This window comes from Marmota marmota, unplaced genomic scaffold (assembly GCF_001458135.2).
Source record: "Marmota marmota marmota unplaced genomic scaffold, marMar, whole genome shotgun sequence".
Classification (NCBI taxonomy): Eukaryota; Metazoa; Chordata; class Mammalia; order Rodentia; family Sciuridae; genus Marmota; species Marmota marmota.
This window is the reverse complement of record NW_025999894.1, coordinates 628,349-649,110: the sequence shown is the minus strand read 5'-3', so window position 1 is coordinate 649,110 and position 20,762 is coordinate 628,349. Positions and strand designations below refer to the sequence as shown.

Here is a 20,762-nt window from a genome sequence, read left to right as displayed (position 1 = left end):
AGATTTACTATCAGTAGTGACTCATTCCCCACTCCCATTTCTGGTCCTACATGGGAAGGATTAACCTTTACTCCCCCCTCAGTGTTGCCAAGTAACGGCACAGTTGGATTTTCAGGCCAGGGTGTTCCCGGCAATAGCCTCTCACTCATTAACACTTCTGGAAGTACTGCGTGTCCGTGTCTGGTTAAACTCCAAATACTTTGCAAAGCCTCGAGCAAAGTCTGTCGCTACACAGAGGTGTGATATGGCCAGCCAGCCCCAGACACGAATTTAAGCATGGAGGAAGAGAAAGGACTTACGAACTAGGGTTCTCCTAGGGAACTCATTAAAAATGAAGATTCAGCATGGAGCCTTGATGGAATGCAAATGGAACCAGAGCTGTCATTGTCACCACGGTGGAGACTTGGAGCCAGATCTGCAGCTGAATCCAGCTCTACCCCTTTGAATGGCTAGGTCATGACAGATGACTCAGATGACCCAGTCTCCTGGCCTCTGTTTCCTTATCTAGGATGAGATGTCACCTATGCTGTGTTGTGGCCTTGAGCATGGCATGGGGGGGACACGTACAGAAAAGTGAAGCAAAGTCCTCAGGGTTTGATAAATAGTGGGTGCCCCACCCTGTTGGTCATAGGGTGCTAAATGGATGATCAGATGGAAAGGCTCGGGCCTGTCTCACTGGACCAGGAAAAGAACTGAAATGTTGACAACAGAACTTATTGTCTGACATGGGGACACTTCTGAGACCGGGCCATTATTGCTGCAAGTGAAGCATGATGCAGGAGCCACCATTCCTAGCCTATCTCAGTCTACTCATTCTGATAACTTCCCATCACAGTGATGTCCCCAAAGGGAACAACTCCCCATGCTTCTTATACAAATTAAATATAGCCCAAACCATCTGTTAGGCAATGGCCTTTGCTCTCTGGGAGTATTAGATCCCACAGAGATTTCCTTTAGATCCACTCAGCTCCCTTTCTTCTCCCCCCAACTCCCTCTGAGTTTCAGGAAGCCCCTCCTGCTGCTCCACTCCTTGTCCGCACTCCTGCGCTCTGGGATTGGCCCCCTAGGAGGGGGGCGAAAGAGACAGAAGTGCACTTGGAAGCAGTCGCTCTGCACGCAGCTACGTTGTGGGCTGGAGATGCCACTGTCTTCCTTTGGTTTAATGATCAATTCATTCTTGGTCAGAAAGCCCTTTCCAACCTGCTTTGTCCTTAGTCACTCAGGCTCGGAGCTGGCACCTGCTACAGAATGATGGCTGACAACTCCACCAGCGACCTCCATGCTCCCGGACCACAACTGAGCGTGACTGACATCGTTGTTATCGCTGTCTACTTTGCCCTGAATGTAGCCGTGGGCATATGGGTGAGAGAACTTGTGGGAGCCAGGCTCTCAGGGTGGCTGCTCGGGATGGCAAACTAGGTCTCATCGGTCTCCCCTGGTGGCCTGCTGCCCACTGTCTGGATAATAGAATCTAGCTGCACCTGAGAGCTGCTGGGTCAGAATCCTAAGGCAGGGAGGACCATGAGGGCCTGGGGAATCTTCATTTTTAATGAGTTCCCCAGGAAAACCCTAGTTCATAAGTCCTTTCTCTTCCTCCATAAGAGACAGGTGATTTGACCCCATCTGCAGATTATAATGACAGCAGGGTCCCTGTCAGGGCACAGGGGCAGGCCCTTCCCCGTACCCCATCCACAAACGGCCCCCAGAAAAGACCAACCTCATGTGCAGTTGAAGAAGCTGAGGCTGCGGGAGGCTGGGATTTGCCTTAGGAGGTCTGCCTGACAGGAGGAAGCTCCTCTTTAGGATGTTTGTGACGCTGACCTTTGAGATTCTCCCACCGGGTAAGGAGATGACACCTGTGAGCCATGCTTCACCTCACTGACCCTCATTTAGGGTTGGGAGAGGTCGGCTCCCCTCCTCACCCCAGAGTTCCCAGGTGACATCCCAGAGCTCTGACATTTTCCCAAGAAAAATGAGTGTTCCTTCTTCTCTTCCATAATCCCTGGTCTAAGAGGCTAGGGAATAGGGGATCTGCCATGTCCTCTCCAGTTTTCTGGGATTTAGTGTAAGATGGGTCTTGATCTGTAAGATGGAGTCACCATCTACCTCCTAGGGTGAGGTCTCCTATAAAAGGGGCCTGCATGGGAGAGGACCCTGCTGCTGCCATTGGATCGACGTTAGTAGGGGTACCAGTAGGAGTGGTTGAAGTGGTTGGAAGTGGTTGGAGGTGGTTGGAGATGGTGGTGGTGGTGGTGGTGGTGGTGGTTATGGTGGTTGGAGGTGGTAGAGGTGGTGGTGGTGGTGATGGTGGTTGGAGGTGGTAGAGGTGGTGGTGGTGGTGATGGTGGGAATGGTGATGGTGATTGTAGTGGTTGGTGGTAGCGGACGTAGTCCTGTGGTTGTGGTAGTGGTTAGCAGCAGCAGTAACTGAAATTAATTATGAAGTGATTGAATACTAAATCCCAAGTGGCCCCGTGATGGCCATTGGTGATTCTGGTTTCTGGCCCTGGCTCTGCTCTGTGTAGACATACCTTGGTTTATTGCACTTCCTAGGTAAAGTGTTTTTGTTGTTGTTGTTGTTGTTGTTGTTGTTTACCAAATGAAGTTGTTTGGCAACATGTGTTGAGCAAGTAAGTCTAAGGCACCATTTTTCCAACAGCATGTGTGCTCACTTTGTGTCACATTTTGGTAATTATTGAAATATCTTTCTCATCGCTATCGTACCTCTGACAGCGATCTGAGATCAGGGTCTCTGATGTGACTATTGTAACTGGGGCACCATCACTTTGCCGATAAGATGACGAACTTAATGGATTCTGTCTGCTCCACCAGCCAGACATTCCCTGTCTCTCTCCCTCTCTATTCCTGACACAGAATTGAAATGAGACCAGTTAATAACCCTCCATGGCCTCTAGGTATTCAAGTAAAAAGAAGCCCTGTGCATCTCTCACTTTAAATCAAAAACTAGAAATACTTAAGCTCTGTAAGGAGGGCATGAACTAGGGTGAAAGCAAGGCCTCTTGTGCCAAGCTGCCAGCCAAGTCGTGAACACCAAGGAAAAACGCTTGAAGAAAATTAAGCACGCCACTCCAGGGACCACACGAACAAGGAGTGGATCAGGCTGTTGCTGATATGGAGAAAGGATGAGAGGTCTGGGTAGAATATCAAGCCAACCACTGCATACCAAGGGCTGACCCATGACTCTTCAATTCTGTGAAGCTGAGAGGGCAAGAAATCTGCGGTAGAGAAGCTAGAAGCAGGCAAACCCTTTCTAGGGTTTAAGGAGAGGAGCTGTCTCCATGACACCCAGGGCCCAGGAGAAGTGCCAGGTGCTGATGGAGAAGCTGCGGCCAGTTATGTGGAGGATCCAGCTCACACAGCTGGTGGAAGAGGCTGCTCTGAACATCAGATTGCCAATGGAGATGGAACAGCCTCAGGTTAGAAGAAGATGCCACCTTCTCGTGGCAGGGAGAAGTCAACGCCTGGCTTCAAAGGATAGGATGACTCCTTGGTAGGGGCTGATGCAGCTGGTGACCTGAGTTGAAGCCAATGCTCCCTTACCACTCTGGCCATCCTGGGCCCCAAGGGAATGCTTGCTTGCCACTCTGCCCCCCCCACAAAGCCCAGATGAAGGGACATCGGTGTGCATCCTGGTTTACTGAGTATTTTAGTTAATCTCACGCTTGAAAAATTGCAGCTCAGAAAAGAAATAGATCCTTTCCATAATATGATTGACTGACATCACCCTTGGTTACCCAAGAGCTGGGAGGGAGAGGAACAAGATTAATCCTGCCTTCATGCCTACGAGCACAACATCCATTCTGCAGCTCCTGGTTCTAGGAGTACTTTTGACGTGCAATTCTTATTTAAATAGTACATTTCATGAAGCTCTAGCTGCCGTCGATAGTAACTCCTCTGCTGGATCTGAGAAAAATCAATTAAACCTCAAAGGACTCACCATCCAAGATGACATTAAGGGCATTTGTGACTCATGGGAAGAAGTTGAAAATATCAACAGTAACAGGAATTTGGAAGAAGTCAATTCCAAGCATCGTGGATGACTTGAGGGGTTCAGGACTTCAATGGAGGAAGAACTCAGATATGGGGGGATAGTGGCAAAACTGAGATTTTAGAAGTGGGGTCTGAAGATGTGACTAAAGTGCTGCCATCTCATAGTGAAAGTTTAATTGACAGGGAGTTTTTCTTATAGATGAGCAAACAAAGTGGTTTCATGAGATGGAGTCCCCCTGCCCCCCGCCCCCATGCAGATGCCGTGGACATTGTTGAAATGACCACAGAGGATCTAGAATGTTACACAGACTTAATTGATAAAGCAGCAACAGAGTTTGAGAGGATCGACTCCAATTCTGAAAGAAGCTCTACTGTGGGTGAAATATTGTCCAACAGCATCACATGCTAAGGAGAAATCTTTTGTGAAAGAAAGAGTCAACAGACATGGCAAATTTCACTGTTGTCTTATTTTAAGGAATTGTCACAGATACCCCAGGCTTCAGCTACCACCACCACCTTATCCATCAGTCAACAGCCACCAACATCTAGGCAAGACCCTTTGCGTTACTCAGTATTCCACCACTATTACAAAATACTTGAGATAACCAACTTATAAAGAAAAAAGGGTTGATTTTGGCTCACAGTTTTGGAGTTTCAAGTCTATGATTAATTGGCCCATTACTTTTGGCCTGCGTCATGGTGGCAATGGGTGGTAGATCAAATCCTCATACATGGCAAGCCAGGGAATAAAGATGAGGACTTTGGAAGGAATCTGGATCCTACAATCCCCTCCAAGGGCACATCCCCAATGACCTAAGAACCTCTCACTAGGCCTCATCAATAGCAGCACCCTGGGGACCACACTTAAAACATGGGCCTTAAGGAGACATTCAGTATCCAAACCGTAGCACCCTCCAAAAGCAAATGATTAGGACTTGCTAAAACTCAAATGATCATTGGCATTTTTCAGCAATAAAGTGTTTTAAATTAAGGCATATACATCGGTTTTTTAGATATAATACTATTGTTCACCTAATAGTGTAAACATAACTTTTTTTTTAAGGAGAGAGAGAGGGAGAGAGCGAGAGAGAGATAATCTTTTTTTTTTTTTTTGTAGATGGACACAACACAATGCCTTTATTTTTATGTGGTGCTGAGAATCGAACCCAGGTCCCGCCCATGCTAGGGGAGTGCTCTACTGCTGAGCCACAATCCCAGCCCTAAACGTTAACTTTTATATGCACTGGGAAACCAAAAAAAAAAAATCATTCCACTTGCTTTATTGCTGTAATTGCTTGGTTGTGGTGGTTGGGAACCCAACCCAATTTGCAGGCCTGTGCCTGAGGCAAGTTACTTAACCTCCCTGGGCTTAAATTTCCTCAAATACATAATGTGGGTGTCAGTGCCACTCACTTCTCAAAGCTGTTGCAAGGATCCAGGAGACAACGGATATGAAAATTTGTTGCAAACTACGATGGTCCCCTCTCATCTGAGGTTTCATTTTCCATAGTTTCAATCACCTGTGATCTGATAATATTAAGTGGGTGGTTCCATAAATAAATAATTTGTAAGTTTTAAATTTGTGTGTAATTTCAGAAGTGTGACAAAATCTCAGGCTGTCCCACTCCATCTTACCCAAAAGGTGACTCATTTTTTCATCCAGCATTTCTATGACACTCGCCCATTCGTTGCTTAGGAGCTGTCTCAGTTACCTTATCAACTGTCATGGTATTACTGTGCTTGTGTTGGAGTGACCCTTATTTTATTTAATGATGGCCCCAAAGCACAAGAGTAGTGATGCTGGGCTGGGGATGTGGCTCAAGCTGCAGCGCGCTCGCCTGGCACCACATACAAACAAAGATGTTATGTCCGCCGAAAACTAAAAAATAAATATTAAAAAAAAAAGAGTAGTGATGCTGGCAATTTGTACATGCCAAAGAGAAGCCATAATGTGCTCCTTTTAAGTGAAAGTTCTCAATAAGGAAAAAAAATCTAGCATTGAAATTGATAAGATCTTCAGAAAATTAATCTTGCAGGGTCTCTGGTTTTATTCCTAGGTCCTTGATCCATTTTGAGTTTGAGTTTTGTGCATGGTGAGAGATAGGGGTTTAATTTCATTTTGTTGCTTATGGATTTCCAGTTTTCCCAGCACCATTTGTTGAAGAGGTTATCTTTTCCCCAATGCATGTTTTTGGCACTTTTTTTTTTTTGAAGTTAGAAAATCCATTTTTTATTATACAGAAACTTTTGACCAGCTAAATACCAGCTACAGGGGGAAAGGGGGACATCAGGCAACAGCCACAGTCATGCTATGATGGCACCTTTATCTAATATAAGATAATTGTAATTTTTTGGGTTAGTCTCTGTGTCCTCTATTCTGTACCATTGGTCTACTAGTCTGTTTTGGTGTCAATACCATGCTGTTTTTGTTACTGTTGCTCTGAAGTATAGTTTAAGGTCTGGTATAGTGATGCCACCTGCTTCACTCTTCTGCTAAGGATTCTTTATAACGTCTCTTATTTTTCCAGATGAATTTTATGACTGCTTTTTCTATTTCTATGAGGAATGCCATTGGGATTTTGATTGGAATTGCATTAAATCTGTATAGTGCTTTTGGTAGTATGGTCATTTTGATAATATTAATTATGCCTATCCAAGAGCAAGGTATATTTTTCCATCTTCTAAGGTCTTCTTTGATTTCTTTCTTTAGGGCTCTGTAATTTTCATTATATACATCTTTCACTTCTTTCATTAAGTTTTCCCAAGTATTTTATTTATTTATTTGAGGCTATTGTAAATGGGGTAGTTTTCCTCATTTCCCTTTCAGAGGATTTGGCACTGATATACAAAAATGCATTTGATTTATGAGTGTTTATTTTATATCCTGCTACTTTGCTGACCTAGGAATAAAACCAGAGACCCTCATCTAATAGAAGAAAAAGTAGGCCCTAATCTCCATCATGTGGGATTAGGCCCCAACTTCCCTAATAAGACTCCTTTGGCTCAAGAATTAAAATCAAGAATCAATAAATGGGATGGACTCAAACTAAAAAGTTTCTTCTCAGCAAAAGAAACTATCTGTGAGGTGAAGAGAGAACCTACATCTTGGGAGAAAATCTTTACCCCTCACATATCAGAAAGAGCACTAATCTCTAGGGTATATAAAGAACTCAAAAAGCTAAGCACCAAAAAAATAAATAAATAAATAACAAATAACCTAATCAATAAATGGGCTAAGCACCTGAACAGACACTTCTCAGAAGATGATATACAATCAATCAAAAACTATATGAAAAAATGTTCATCATCACTAGCAATTAGAGAAATGCAAATCAAAACTAAGATTTCATCTCACTCCAGTCAGAATGGCAGCTATTATGAAGACAAACAACAATAAGTATTGACGAGGATGTGGAGGAAAAGGCACACTCATACATTGCTGGTGGGACTGCAAATTGGTGCAGCCAATATGGAAAGCAGTGCGGAGATTTCTTGGAAAATCGGAAATGGAACAACAATTTGACCCAGCTATCCCTCTCCTTGGTTTAGTACACAGCCACATCAATGTTTATAGCAGCACAATTCACAATAGCTAAACTGTGAAACCAACCTAGATGCCCTTCAGTGGATGGATTTAAAAAAATGTAGCATATATACATAATGGAATATTACTCAGCAATAAAATAGAATAAAATCATGGCATTTGCTGGTAAATGGATGGTGTTGGAGAAGATAATGCTAAGTGAAGTTAGCCAATTCCAGAAAACCAAATGCCGAATGTTTTCTCTGATATAAAGAGGCTGACTCATAGTGGGGTAAGGAGAGGGAGCATGGGAGGAATAAATGAACTCTAGATAGGGCAGAGGGGTGGGAGGGGAAGGGAGGGGGCAGGGGATTAGCAATGACGGTGGAATGTGATGGACATCATCATCCAAAGTACATGTATGAAGACACGAATCGGTGTCAACATACTTTATATACAACCAGAGATATGAAAAATTGTGCTCTATATGTGTAGTAAGAATTGTGATGCATTCTGCTGTCATATATAAAGAAAAAAATAATTTTAAAAATATTAAAAAATTAACCTTGCATCCATGAATTGTGGAGAAAAGTAAATTCTTACTAGTTTTGTTGTCACACCTCAAAAGTTATAGCCACAGTATGACACAATGCTTATCGAAGATGGAAAACATATTAGGAGTGTCTGTGTATATGAAAAAACATAGAATATATAGGGCAATGACCAACAGTGGTCTCAGGCATATTCTGGGGGTCTTCCTCTGAGGGTCTTGGGATGCATACCCTGTGGGTAGGAGGGGATGGCTCTATAATGTTCTACATTCCTGGAAGAGTTGAAGGCTGCAAAGTCAGAGAAGGGTATGCGTGTAGAGGGCAGAACAGGTGGTGGCAGTTTTCTGGGGGAGATAAAATGAGGACCAGGTGCTGGAGGTCAGCAAGACAGAGAGAAGGGAAGAGGAGAGAGGCTTTCCCAGCCAGCCCAGGGAGGGTATTTATCTGGAAGAACACACCTAAGAAGGATGTTCTGGGTACCCTTGCTGCCCAGGTCTTGCCTCTCCCACCTCTGAGATGTAGCTCCGTGCCCCCATCATCAGAGCTGTGGAGGTTCTTCCCTGGCCCTTAGGCAGATCACACTGGCTGAGCTGGGTGCTGTTGGCCACAGAGCATGCAGAAAAGAACAAGATGGGGAGGGCCCTGGGTCTGCCTCCCACAGAGGCAGCCCAAGTACTCACAGTTCAGAAGCAGACCGAGCAAGCCAGTCAGGTGAAGCTCTGCACAGATGCTTGAATGGTACAGTTCAGGGAGCCCAAGGAGGATAGCCTTAAGGAGGAGATGCTGCCCTGGAGGGAGAGATTTGGAGCAGAACTTTTGCAATCATGAAGGTATCTGTTAACAAGTGATTTTTAAAAAACCACTTTCAAATGAGCTCTAAGAACAAAGTGCAGAAATACAGAGAAGTCTGATAATAGGGAAGGCTTCAGGTGCACTGTGATCAGGGGTCCATAGGATCATCAAGGTGATGGGTACACCCTCATTGCAGTTCTCTCAGCCACCAGCCACGTGTGACTTTCTCCCTGACATGGTTCAGGTGTGGTTAGTCTCCCAAAGCTTCATGTGTTGGAGGCTTGGTCCTTAGTGTGGTGGTGTTCAGTTGGTGGAACTTTTAAGAGGTGGAGTCTACCCGCCATTCCTGTTTTTTTTTTTTTTTGTGATAATCAATGTTGTAGATGTCATAGTGGGAACCTGGTATTGAATGCTGTATTTTTATTTTATTTTTGCATCAGTTGTTGCTATTGTTTGTTTCCCCTCTTCTGTGAAGTGCTGGGGACCTACAAGGACACAGGTTCACAGGGTAGAGACTCTGCCGATGAACCAAACTCAGCCAAAAGAAGTGCACCTCGCTGCACACACAAATTAATGACACTCAAACTTTTTTGGGGCCTCGGGTTCTACTCACAGACAAAAAAAACCCAAAAACAAACAAACAAACAACAACAAAAAAACAAAAGATTAACACAAAGTTTGTGGATACCACCCCTGCGAGGGGATCTCAATCTAGATCACACTAGGACACCTTGGTAAGATGGGGTTCTGCCCTAAAAAGGCCCCCACACAGGAGTAGAAGAGAAATCCATCCCAACAGATGCATAAAAACCCAACAGAGGAATACAAGAAATGTGGAAAATCAAGGTAACACAACACCTCCTAACGTTCATAATTCACCAGCAACTGGTCCCAAGGATATTGAAGTAGATGAAATATCAGACAAAGAATTCCAAAGAATGATTATAATCATGATCAAAGAGGTGGGATCTAGTGCAAAGTACTAAGGTGATTGGGGGCACTGCTCTCAAAAGGGATTAACGCTGGTCTTGTGCAGTCAGTTCTCATGAGAATGGGTGGTTATAGAAGGAGTGAGCCTGCCCTGAGCTGCTCCCTGGCATCTTGCCTCACTACGGGATTGCTCTCTCACATGCTCCTGCCATCGCGATGCCCTCTACCACAAGGCCCTCCTCAGCACTGAGCAGAAGCAGGTGTTGTGGTTTTAACCTCCAGAACTACCGTAACCCTAGTGACTTGGGAAGCTGAGGCAGGAGGATTATAAATTCGAGGCCAGCCTCAGCAACTTAGCAAGAGACCCTGTCTCCAAATAAGAAATAAAAAATTGGGGCTAGGGTTGTGGGTCAGTGGTAGAGCGCTTGCCTAGCATGTGCAAGGCCCTGGGTTCCATCCTCAGCACCACATAAAAATAAATAAAATAAAGGTATTGTGTCCAACTACAACTAAAAATTTTTTTAAAAAATGTTTGGGGAAGGATATTGACCAAATGATATGGCTACATTGTGTACATCTATGAATATTTAACAGCAAATCCCACCATTAGGTATAATATAAGGCACCAATAATGTTTTTTAATAAATACAAAGGACTAAGGGTGTAGCTCAGTGGTAGAGTGACTCTGGGTTCAATCCTCAGTACCCCACCCCGAGTCATTTAACTGTATCAACCTGTTCAATTCATGACATTTAGAACATTTAAATTGTATAATTATTACTTCTATCTAGCTCCAAAACATTTTCATTGCTCCAAATAGAAATTCTGTGTTTATTAGACATCACTCCCTAGTCTTCCTATTCCTCATCCCCTGGAAATCTACATTCTATCTCCACGGATTTACCTATTTGGGACATTTCATGTAAGTGAAATCATATAATATGTGGCCTTCATGTGTGCTTTCTTTTACTTAGCATAAAATCCAAGTTATAGCTTGTTTTGGAACTTCATTCCAGTCCCCCCACACCCCTTTTTTGGTACTGGGAATTGAACTCAGGGGCTCTCGACCACTGAGCCACATCCCCAGCCCTATTTTGCATTTTATTTAGAGACAAGGTCTCACTGAGTTGCTCAGCACCTTGCCCTTGCTGAGGCTGGCTTTGAACTCGCAATCCTCCGGACTCAGCCTCCCAAGTCGCTGGGATGACAGGCATGTGCCATCGTGCCCAGCTACTCCCCTCCCCTTTTTGGTGTCAGGAGCGGGATAATTTTATTCATTTCGCTGACCGAATTGTCATTGTAAGCATATGCCACAGTTTATTTATTTGCTCATTAGTTGATGGACATTTGGGTTGTTTCCACTTTCAGTTATTTTGAATAATGCTACTAACGAACATTTCTAGATAAGTTTTGATTGCGAACTACTGATTTCAGTTCTTCTGGGCATGGAATTTGCTAGGTCACATGGCAATCCTATGCTTAATTTTTTAAATTAGCAACAGCAGCATTCAGCATTCCTACCAACAATGCACAAGGTTCCAATTTTCACCTTTTCTTTCTGTTCCTGCAGTCATCTTGTCGAGCTAGGAGGAGCACAGTGGATGGCTACTTCCTGGCAGGCCGAGACATGACGTGGTGGCCAGTGAGTGAACCCTGACTTTTCACACACCCCCTCCCTTTGTCCGTGGGGCTGTATCTGGCCTTAGATCAGCTGGCACCTGCATCCCTGATATCACCTGACTGTCTTCCTAATCCAAGGTCACTGCCCAGGGTCAGCTCCATGGGATAGGCCTAAGGCTGGCAGGAGATCCTCGAACTGGGGGCAGGCGGGTAGGGTCAAGCAGATGGAATTTGCATAAAGGGTAGTCTCTGCCTGCTCCTTAGCAGCGTGGCTGGCACATCAACGCATACCCCTGGGCGTAGTCTCGTGTGTACAGTGGGAATGGGGCCCCACTTATGTTGTGATGTAAAAGGAGATGTTGTTGGGTCCAGGCTGGGGCTGGTGGCTGAAGCCTGTGCTGATTGGTTTTCCTCTTTCCTCCTCCAGATTGGAGCCTCCCTGTTCGCCAGCAGTGAGGGCTCTGGCCTCTTTGTTGGACTGGCGGGCTCTGGTGCAGCGGGAGGCCTGGCTGTGGCAGGCTTTGAGTGGAATGTGAGCACGTGGAGAGGGCATGTGCAGCCTGTGGGAGGGCTGGGCCAGAGAGTCCAGCAACTTTGGCTGGACGTGTCAGCCATTGTCCAGGCAGGCTCTGGGCAGTGGTGTTCCTTGGGCAACATGGTCTTTGGGATGCTGTAGCGTGGCCGGAAGGGGGCTTTTGGCCTTGGCCCCACCCATCTGCCTACAGAGGCCCAGAGACAGGGAGGGGCCACCCAGGTTCTCACAAGTCAGATGGATCTGGGGTCCCTGGGTCATCTAGAAGTCTCAGGGGCAAGGCTTTGGGGATCTGCACACATGATCTTTACCTCCCCTATCCCCGCAGGCCACGTACGTGCTGCTGGCTCTGGCGTGGATATTCGTGCCCATTTATATTTCCTCAGAGGTGAGTGGTGGGCCCGTCCTCCCCAGCCTCTGTGACCAGCTGGTGAACCCTCAGAGCTGGGTTTTTCCTATTAGACCAGCTGAGATTCTTACCAGCTGGGTAAGGCCGTCCCGCTTAGACCTCTGCCTGCTTATTTTGTGACTAGTTTCTACTGCCCTGACACTGTCAGGTGGGACACCTGGACAGTATAGCTGAGTGGCACATTTGGACTGCACACCTGGGTGGCATAGCAGGGTGGCACTGGGCAGAACAGCTGGGTGGCACACCTGCCTTCACTATCCCTGACTCCACCCACCCCTTTAGCCCCAACCCCAGTCCTGCAGCCACCAAATCCAGTGGATTCCACCTCCATGCTCCCCCCCTGCTCTGCCCCCACAGCCATCTTCTCTGTCCAGCCTCATCATAGATCCTCTGGGTTTGTTGCAACAGCCTCCAAACTTGTCCCTCTGTTCCCACCTGTGGCTCCTACAATCAATTCCTCATCTCAGCCCTGAAGAGCCAACCTCAACCTGTCTAAACTCAGCCTAGAATTCAGGGCCTGGGGCTGGGACTGCAAGGAGCAAGTTTCCTGGCCTTGCTCTCGAGAGGATCATGGCCACTTTGTGTGTCCAGGGAGAGGGAGAGCGGTTGGGATGGGCCCCTGCCCTGGACACCTGTCATGGTCTCTGGGGAGTGTTTAGCTCTTCTTGCCCATATGTCCCCCAGATTGTCACCTTGCCTGAATACATTCAGAAACGTTTTGGAGGCCAGCGCATACGCATGTACCTGTCTGTCCTGTCCCTGCTGCTGTCTGTCTTCACCAAGATATCGGTGAGTTGCCCCCCCCCCAGCCCCACCTTTTACCAGCGTATCCTGGAAACATCCCTGATCTGGGGCCCCTGAAACGGACCTGACATCCACCTCATTCATCACTGCTTTGTTGAACAGCTAGGGAAACTGAGGCCCAGAGAGTCCCATGGCTTGTTTAGAGTCACACAGCCAGTCTAGGACATCATCCTGCCTTAGTAGGGCTGAACAGGAGGGATTAGACCTGGGCATCTTCTCTGGAACCAGCAGCAAAGTAAGCCAGGATTTCCCACTAGAGGGCGCCCAAAGCCTGCATGGTCCCGGCAGGTTCTGCTACTGCACCCAGGAGACCTCCTGCCTTCCGCCAAGACTGCTGGAGGCAGCAGGTGGTTTCAGCTTTCCCTCAGGGCCTGGATCCGTGAATATTAAAGAGCAATAATCCCACCTTAAATGGGATGGTGATCAGAGGTGTTTTCCCTGTCCAAGACCCTGATTTTACAGATAGAGAAACTGAGGCCCAGGAAAGAAAGGAACTTGACCCAAGCCTCTTACCAGACTTTCAGACTTTCTCTTAACTTTCCTGGGGGCATCCAGGCTTCTGAACAAGCTTGAGTTGGGGCTGCCTGATGTGGGCTAAGGTAGCGACCTTGACAAGTGTCCTGGCCTTGCCCTCATCGACACAGTGAGCCTCAGTTTCCTTCTGGTCAGCAGGAGCTGTGGGGAGAGGGACTACATGAGAACAGAACACTGAGAGAGTCCCCAGAGCCCTCAAGGGGCCCTGTCTGTGGTAGGACTGGGCATTGGTCTGCTGCTCTCCCTCCTTGGTGTCCCCTCTGCAGCCTCAGCCTGACCTCCCCCTGTGCTCTGTGCTGGGGGACCACCCAGCAGCTGGGGCTGGGGGAGGTCCTCAGAGCATCTTGTTATTACTGTGGTCCGGTTTAGGGGGAGTTTCACCAGCAAGCATCACACCACCATCTTCACTAGATACTCTGAGAGAACTGTAGTAGGTTTTCTTCCTCCAGGGATTCCTTTCGAGTCTGGAGGGACCTGGCCTTGGGCTGCCCTTGAGACCAAGTTCTGAATTTTACTACTCTTCCTCCTCTTATCCCTTTCCTGAATCCCACCTCCCTGGAAGCCAGGGATACAGAAATAAATAACACCTTGTCTCCAGCCTGCCCTGGGCTTCACTACAGTGAGGTTGATAAATAGGAATGACAGGCACGGCCAGATGGAACTCAGCAGGTGGCATCTCAATTGAGCCCCAACAGAGAAAGAGATGGTAGTGGAAGAGCAGAGGAGAATGGCTAAAGGGGAGACGGGGCCATGTGTACGATGTGCCTGGGGGTGGCCGGATCAGGAGGCCTAGATTCTAACAGCCACTCTCAGTCAGATGCTTTAGAGATCAGATAGGAAAACAGGGAAGAGAAAAAGCTGGGCCAGGTCCAGTGGCCTGTGATCCCAGTGAATCAGGAGGCTGAGGCAAGACGAGCACAAGTTCAAAGCCAGCCTGGGGTATTTAGTGACGTCCTAAGCAACATAACAAGACCCCTGTCTCAAAATAAAAATAGAAAATGGATTGGGGGTGTGATTCAGTAGCTGAGTGTCCCTGGGTTCAATCCCTGCCCAGAACCAGAGAGAGAGAGAGAGAGAGAGAGAAACTGGAAGGGAGGTAATAGGGAGTATTGGAGACTGAGGCAAACCAGAGAATGGGTTTCAGGGGAGAGACAGAGGAGGGGAGGCATGTGGGGTGCCCCGGAGGGGTCTAGTGAAGGAGGGAAGGTGAGCTGTGGGCACAAGGCTGCTTCACCATCACCACCCCTGTGTTTACCCTACTGACATCTATGCAGTACAGAGTAGATGTCACATGGAGCTGGCTTCAAGTGAGTGGCTAAGGTGGAACTTCCTGAGCAGCAGAGGGAAGAGCTCCTTAGAGACTAGCATCTCCAGGCCCCCCTCCCTTCCTCCCTTCCTCCCCATGTTCAGATGTGACCGCTGAGACCCACACTGTACCCCGGGTCAAGATCACTGCCACCGGGCAGAGTTCTGTGAGAACCCAGGTCTCTGCCTCCAGGCCCAAAGGACACTACTGCTCCTCAAATAGCCAGGATGTGGCACTCCAAACTCCACCTTGTGATGGGGTGACTCAAAGGACCCAGCTATGAAAAGAGGAGTGAGCAGTCACATCAAGGCCAGGCTTCAGAACCAACGCGGGGGCTGTCTAGGTGAGGCAGAGGGCGAAGCTGAAGCGAGGCTAATTGCTGGTCTTGGTTTGGGAGGGGACTAGGGCTGCCCTGCTCCTGGCTTTGGAGTGAAGCTGTTTGAAGTGCACGCATTCTACAGGCCCTCAGAGGTCCTGAGCACACCAGGCTGAGCTGTAGGAACATCTCGTGTGTCCGCCCATCCAGAAGCCATCCCAGGTGCAGCCTGTCTGGACAGAGGTCCTAGAATTGGCCTGCAGCCTTCCCTCAGGTGGGGGCACCTGCCTGCCAGGAGGACCTGTCATGGGAGGGTAGGGAGAATCACCACCATGCTCATCTAGAGGAACCGTGAGCTCTGGCCAGACATTTAACTTCTGGAAAATAGGGAAGGCAGGCAAAATACCCTATGCCACTTGGACTGAAAACCCCACCAGCTTCACCTCTTCCTCTTCTCCTTCTGGTCTCCTTGCACTGCCACCAACCTGCCAGGCCTAGTCCTGCTTTAGCACTTGCTGTGGCCTCTTCCTGGAGCCCTGTTCCCCAGCTGTGCCCTTGGCTCCCTCAACCTCTCTCAAGCTTTTTAAATTCTTTACCCCTGCCCCAGGGAGACAGCTCCCTTACCTTTTCTCTCTCCTTCCTATTCTTACACAGAATCATTGACTTAGAATGTCTATTGTCCGTCTCCCCCATTTTTTCTCTTTGTTCCCTGATGCATCCCCAGTTGGTGCCTGGCACACCTCCTGGAACTGAATAAGTTAACATAAGTCAGGGTCGGCTCATTTTTTTTTTTCTACAAAGAGCCTGAGAGTAAATATTTGGGGATTTGGGGGCCATCGAGTCTCTGTTCCAACTCCTCAACTCTGCTGCAGTGGCCAATAGTAGAATAAGGTGGGTCTGGATTTGGCCTGCAGTTTCCTCTGGTCTCTGGAAGCATGCTTACCTATGGTGCACCTACTGTGTGCCTGGCTCTGGGTGAGCAGGCCAGCCCAATGAGCCCTTTCCAGATAGGTGTGATGCCTGGACAGAGCAATACCATCACAGCAACGGTGAACATCTGAGCCAAGAAGCCAACTCGGGAGGTGATAGTGAGGAGAGGGGACAGGGGCGCCCTGGGGTGGACATTCAAGCTTTGCTGCATTATCTGGGCAAGAGTTTGGCAAACACAAGGAGTCAGGGAGCTGCTGGTGGGGCTGGAGTGCAAGGGGCATGGGGAAAAGGGGAGCGTGATGGGACAGATAGGGGGTAGCCAGCAGCACACAGGGCCTGGGGCTGGGCAGGGCAGGTGGTCTTTATTCCTTGTGTGGTGTAAATGCTGGCATGCCCGAAGCAGTGAGGGTCTCCAAGGGCAGCACAGTGGGTAGGGAAGAGTGCAGGAGTGTTTGGGGAAAGAATCCACAGCCGTGGCCAGAAGTTTCTGTTCTGAGTCCTCAAGAGACAGCGATCGTCTCTAAAGAAATGAGCAAGGTCCTGGGCAGGAGACACAGGGGACAGACAACTTAATAGGATAATCAATCACGCAGTAATTCATAAATATCAGTGCAGGGCTCCATGGTGGCCAGGTGGGGACAGGGAGAGGGAGTAGATGAAGGGATCAGAAACACCAGGCCGTCTCTAGCCTTTGGCTGCTGATGCACCTTGTAGGGGGCAGTGTCTACCAACTGGGAAATGGAGTGAAGACCCCAGAACCTGGGAAGCTGAGAGTTCCAAGCTGTGGGAGCCCCACAGATCAGCCCCCATGCTGCTCATGGACTTTGAGCAAGATATGAACTTCTCTGTGCCGAAGTGTCCTCATCTAAGGAGTGCAGTTGGCCATCACAGCCACCCGCCAGAGGGCCACAGCATTAGATGAGGCTCTGAATACCATGCTCAGGACTGTGCCTACAGACACGAACACTTGTCATCTATCAAAGGTGGCAAGTAGACGAAGGTCTCCTTGGGGACAACTGGGGATGCGGAGGACCAGCAGAGTCTCTGGGTATAAGATAGAGGGAGAGGGGACAGGGGCGCTCTACAGGCAGACATGTTGGAAGGAAGCAGGGCAGTGGTGGGGTTGAGCGTGGGCCAGTCGGGACCCTGAACATCATCCTGAAGCTTTCTCATGTGTCTGAGCAGTGGCTCTGGTCCTGCTGGGTGATGGAGTGAGGTCCTTGAGAGTGTCCTATCTACAGGGATGCAGCTGCCTGGTGTTGTCCTTTTGATTGGTTCCCAGGGTTATGCCACAGTGGGTGAGTTTGACTTTGGTCAAACTCTTGACTGTGGTCTCTCCACCCATGTTTTCAGGGGGTTCGATTAGACTCTGCAGCTGCCCCTGGGCCAGAGAGGAGGAAGCCCCCTCGGAGGTTGCTTAGCTTTCTAGAGCATCTCTTGGGGAGGTCTATGCAGAGGGAGAAGCCACTGCTCCTGCTGGTCTGGCAGAAGTGACTGCTGCATTTTACAGATGAGGGCCACTGAGGCTCGGGGGTGAAGTGACCTGCTCAGAACTGTATGGCTGGGACATAGCAGACCAGGAACACAGACCCAGGGCCATGTGGGTCTTAGCTTCTACCAGGCAGAAGCTTGTTGGACCCTCAGCAAAGAGGGCTTGGGCTGCAACAGAGAGTCGGGCAGGAATAGATGTGTGCAGGTCCTCACCAGGGGACTTTTTGGGGTTACAGGGAGTTGTGCCCTTGGGGGACCTACGTCATGGAGGGTCCTACAGAGAGGATTCAGCTAAGGTCCTCCCCACTCCTCAGCGCTCTTGAAAGCCTGCTCCCATGGAAGGAAGGGAGGGAGGGAGGACTGACTATCCACCAGGGGCAGAGGTGTGGGTCTGGGATGGTGAGTTTTGAAAATGAGAGGCAGAGACTGGGACAGTCCAGGGCAGATGGGGCTAGTGAGCTGAGGCCAGAGTCGGCAAAAGTGCTGGGTGGTGAGTCTGGTGTGACCAGGACCTGGAGACCAGGTGCACAGACTAGGGCTCCATTCCAGGGATCTGGGGTCCAGAGGGGTTCTCGGCAGCAGCTGTAGGGCAGCCGGGCAGTGGCAGGCAGTCTGTTGCAGTGGGTTTTCCAGAGACCTCCTGTCCCAGGGTCTGGCTTTGGGAAGTCCCTTTACTGACTTGGGGCCTCAACTTCTCCTCGTCCTATGGGGTGAGGACTTCAAGAATCCTTCAAGGAAGGGTTAGGGTTAGCATTTCTGGGCTTCTCGGCTCAGGCTGGAGGCCAACCTCCCCCTCCCCAATCTCTCTCTGAACCACCCCTCACATGTACACTCATGCACACCGCTAAAGCCACAAGCCCAAATGGCTGTACTCTCCAGGAGCAAGGAGCCAGAGGAAGCAGTGTAGGGAACATGGGCTCTGGAGTCCATCTTGTTCTTACCTGGACTCTGTCCCAGGGGCTCTGGTCCCCGGGCCCTGGCTCAAGATAGTGCTGGCTGCTCCAACTTGGGCCAGGCTCTGGGGGAGATCAAAGGACTTAGGATCCATGCCTCTTGGGCTCTAGGAAGACCAGGTCTTGTGCAAACTTGTTCCACACAGCTGGGGGCTCCAGTGACCCACAGTCCTGTCCCAGCTTTCTCAGGGTCCCAACGCTGTATTTCAGGCAATCCCCTCCTCTACTGAGCCAACACAGAATGGCAACAGGGGTGGAGCAGGGTGAAGCCCATTATTTGGCCCCGGGTCCCAATGGGATTATGGTCTGTAAGGCTGATTCCGGCACCGAGGCTGCCTAACCCCAGACTGAGACTCCTACCCGCATGTGGCCCAATGTCTGGGACAGTGCACCTGTAGGCCCAGACCTCTAACCAGCCCTAGCCTGTGACATGACTGTGAGCACTCTGGCTTCAGATCCAACCTCACGGGAAGGAGTGGACAATAAGCCACTCTGCTTCCCCGCCCACCCCCAGCACCTGTCTTCTGAGGCCCACTAGTCTTCACGAGCCTTCCCAGGAATTCCTCTTGGACTCTTCCTTGTTAAGGTCACTCTAGGAAGCGAGGGGAGAGGGCTCTTTTGTATCCGTTGGGAAGTGACCAAATTCAACAACACCATGCTTTCTGGTGGGCATTGGCCACCCTGGACTTTATTAATGACAGTACATCCCTGGTACATCTGCACATGGCTCACAGCTGCCGAGGCCGCTTCTTCCTCCCACCCTCACAACAGCCCCAGGATGCGGGTGGGTGGACAGGGGTCTCCCCTTCCTCATCCAAGGGGCATCCAGGCCCAGAAAGGGCATTTCCCAGGTCACATGGCCTGTCAGTGCAGCGCCAGGGTTCTGACCGTCGGGTCCTGGTAACCTTGGACTTCTACCCCAAACCTCTTTCTTCCTCAGATCGACCTGTACGCCGGGGCCCTCTTCGTGCACATCTGCCTGGGGTGGAACTTTTACCTCTCCACCATCCTCACACTTATCATTACCGCTCTGTACACCATTGCAGGTATGGCTCCTCTAACAGGGTCAGGGCAGGGGCCTGAAGGGAGGGCCTGCCCACCACTGGCTTGGGCAGAGCCAGGAGACGCACAGGAAGCACCGTGGGCTCCGGGGGAGACCCCCCAAGGAGTGCAACCAGGTGCTTTAGCTCATTGCTCATCCACCTCTGAAAGGGTAGGGGGCACATCTGGGAACAGCTGCCCCAACAGGAGCTCTAGAAGTTGCCTCCTTTGAGGCCAAGGGACCCCACCTCCAGTGACCTTGTTCCCCACAGGGGGCCTGGCCACTGTGATCTACACGGATGCCCTGCAGACAATCATCATGGTGGTGGGGGCTGTCATCTTGGCGGTCAAAGGTAAGGGCTGGGGGCCATGGCTATAGAGGGGGGTGGGCTGCCCCAGCAACCTGCAGGACTGATGAGGTCGCGCTGCTAGGCAACCATCCCTTGCAGGCCTCTCCTGGCTGCCCCGCTGCCCAGATGTCACCAGCTGTGGGCCGGGTAAGGAGCTGACTCAGGAACACAGGGCCTGCCGTGTGCCGCCCTGGCTCAGGACTGACAGCAAGGTGGGGCTGCCGGAGGGTGTGGAGGCAGCAATTAGGAGACCACAACACTGCCCAGGCGTCTCCTCCAATTGTTTAAGATCAGGTACAGAATCCTGAAAGGTGATGCTACCTACTGCTAGAGGCAGGGGAGGGGTGAGGAGCATTTAGACAGAGTGATGACATTAGTCTGGGAATAGCTTATAGGGCTGCCAGGGGCTGGGGGGTAAGGTGGAGGTAGTGAGCTCCCTGTCCCTGAAGTACGCAAGCAGAGCCGGGAGGACCCCACAGAGGGCGAATGAAAGCCTTTAAAGATTCCAGACTCAGAATCTGAGATCCTGAAAACTCTAAGCCTTGTGTAGCATCTGTACCTTTGCTTTGATACTCACATAGGTCCCTGAACCCAGATCCTGGCCCGGCTTCCAGTGTAGGCAACAGGTTCCCTCTTCCATGATCTGCTGGGGAACAGGGCTTGGGGCAG

At 49.5% G+C, this 20,762-nt stretch overlaps 2 protein-coding genes across 2 annotated transcripts in view; both read left to right on the top strand.

Moving 5' to 3' along the window:
* Window positions 1–20,762, top strand: part of LOC107157133 (multidrug and toxin extrusion protein 1) — a 612,661-nt gene that overhangs the window by 174,286 nt on the left and 417,613 nt on the right. The window lies entirely within an intron of this gene.
* Window positions 1,132–20,583, top strand: LOC125613783 (sodium/glucose cotransporter 5-like). The gene is made up of 9 exons (XM_048795226.1): window positions 1,132–1,362; window positions 11,378–11,449; window positions 11,855–11,959; window positions 12,288–12,347; window positions 13,053–13,157; window positions 19,643–19,748; window positions 20,016–20,096; window positions 20,193–20,387; window positions 20,543–20,583. Exons 1-9 carry the CDS (start codon window positions 1,249–1,251, stop codon window positions 20,581–20,583), a joined length of 879 nt encoding a protein of 292 aa, XP_048651183.1. The 5' UTR covers window positions 1,132–1,248.

Excerpts from the sequence above, each read along its gene's own strand:
- LOC125613783 (XM_048795226.1), top strand. The coding sequence starts at position 1,249 with ATGATGGCTGACAACTCCACCAGCGACCTCCATGCTCCCGGACCACAA. Across the intron at positions 20,097-20,192 it reads TGTCATCTTGGCGGTCAAAG|GCCTCTCCTGGCTGCCCCGC; the intron begins GTAAGGGCTGGG and ends CATCCCTTGCAG. Across the intron at positions 20,388-20,542 it reads CTCCAATTGTTTAAGATCAG|TACGCAAGCAGAGCCGGGAG; the intron begins GTACAGAATCCT and ends CTGTCCCTGAAG.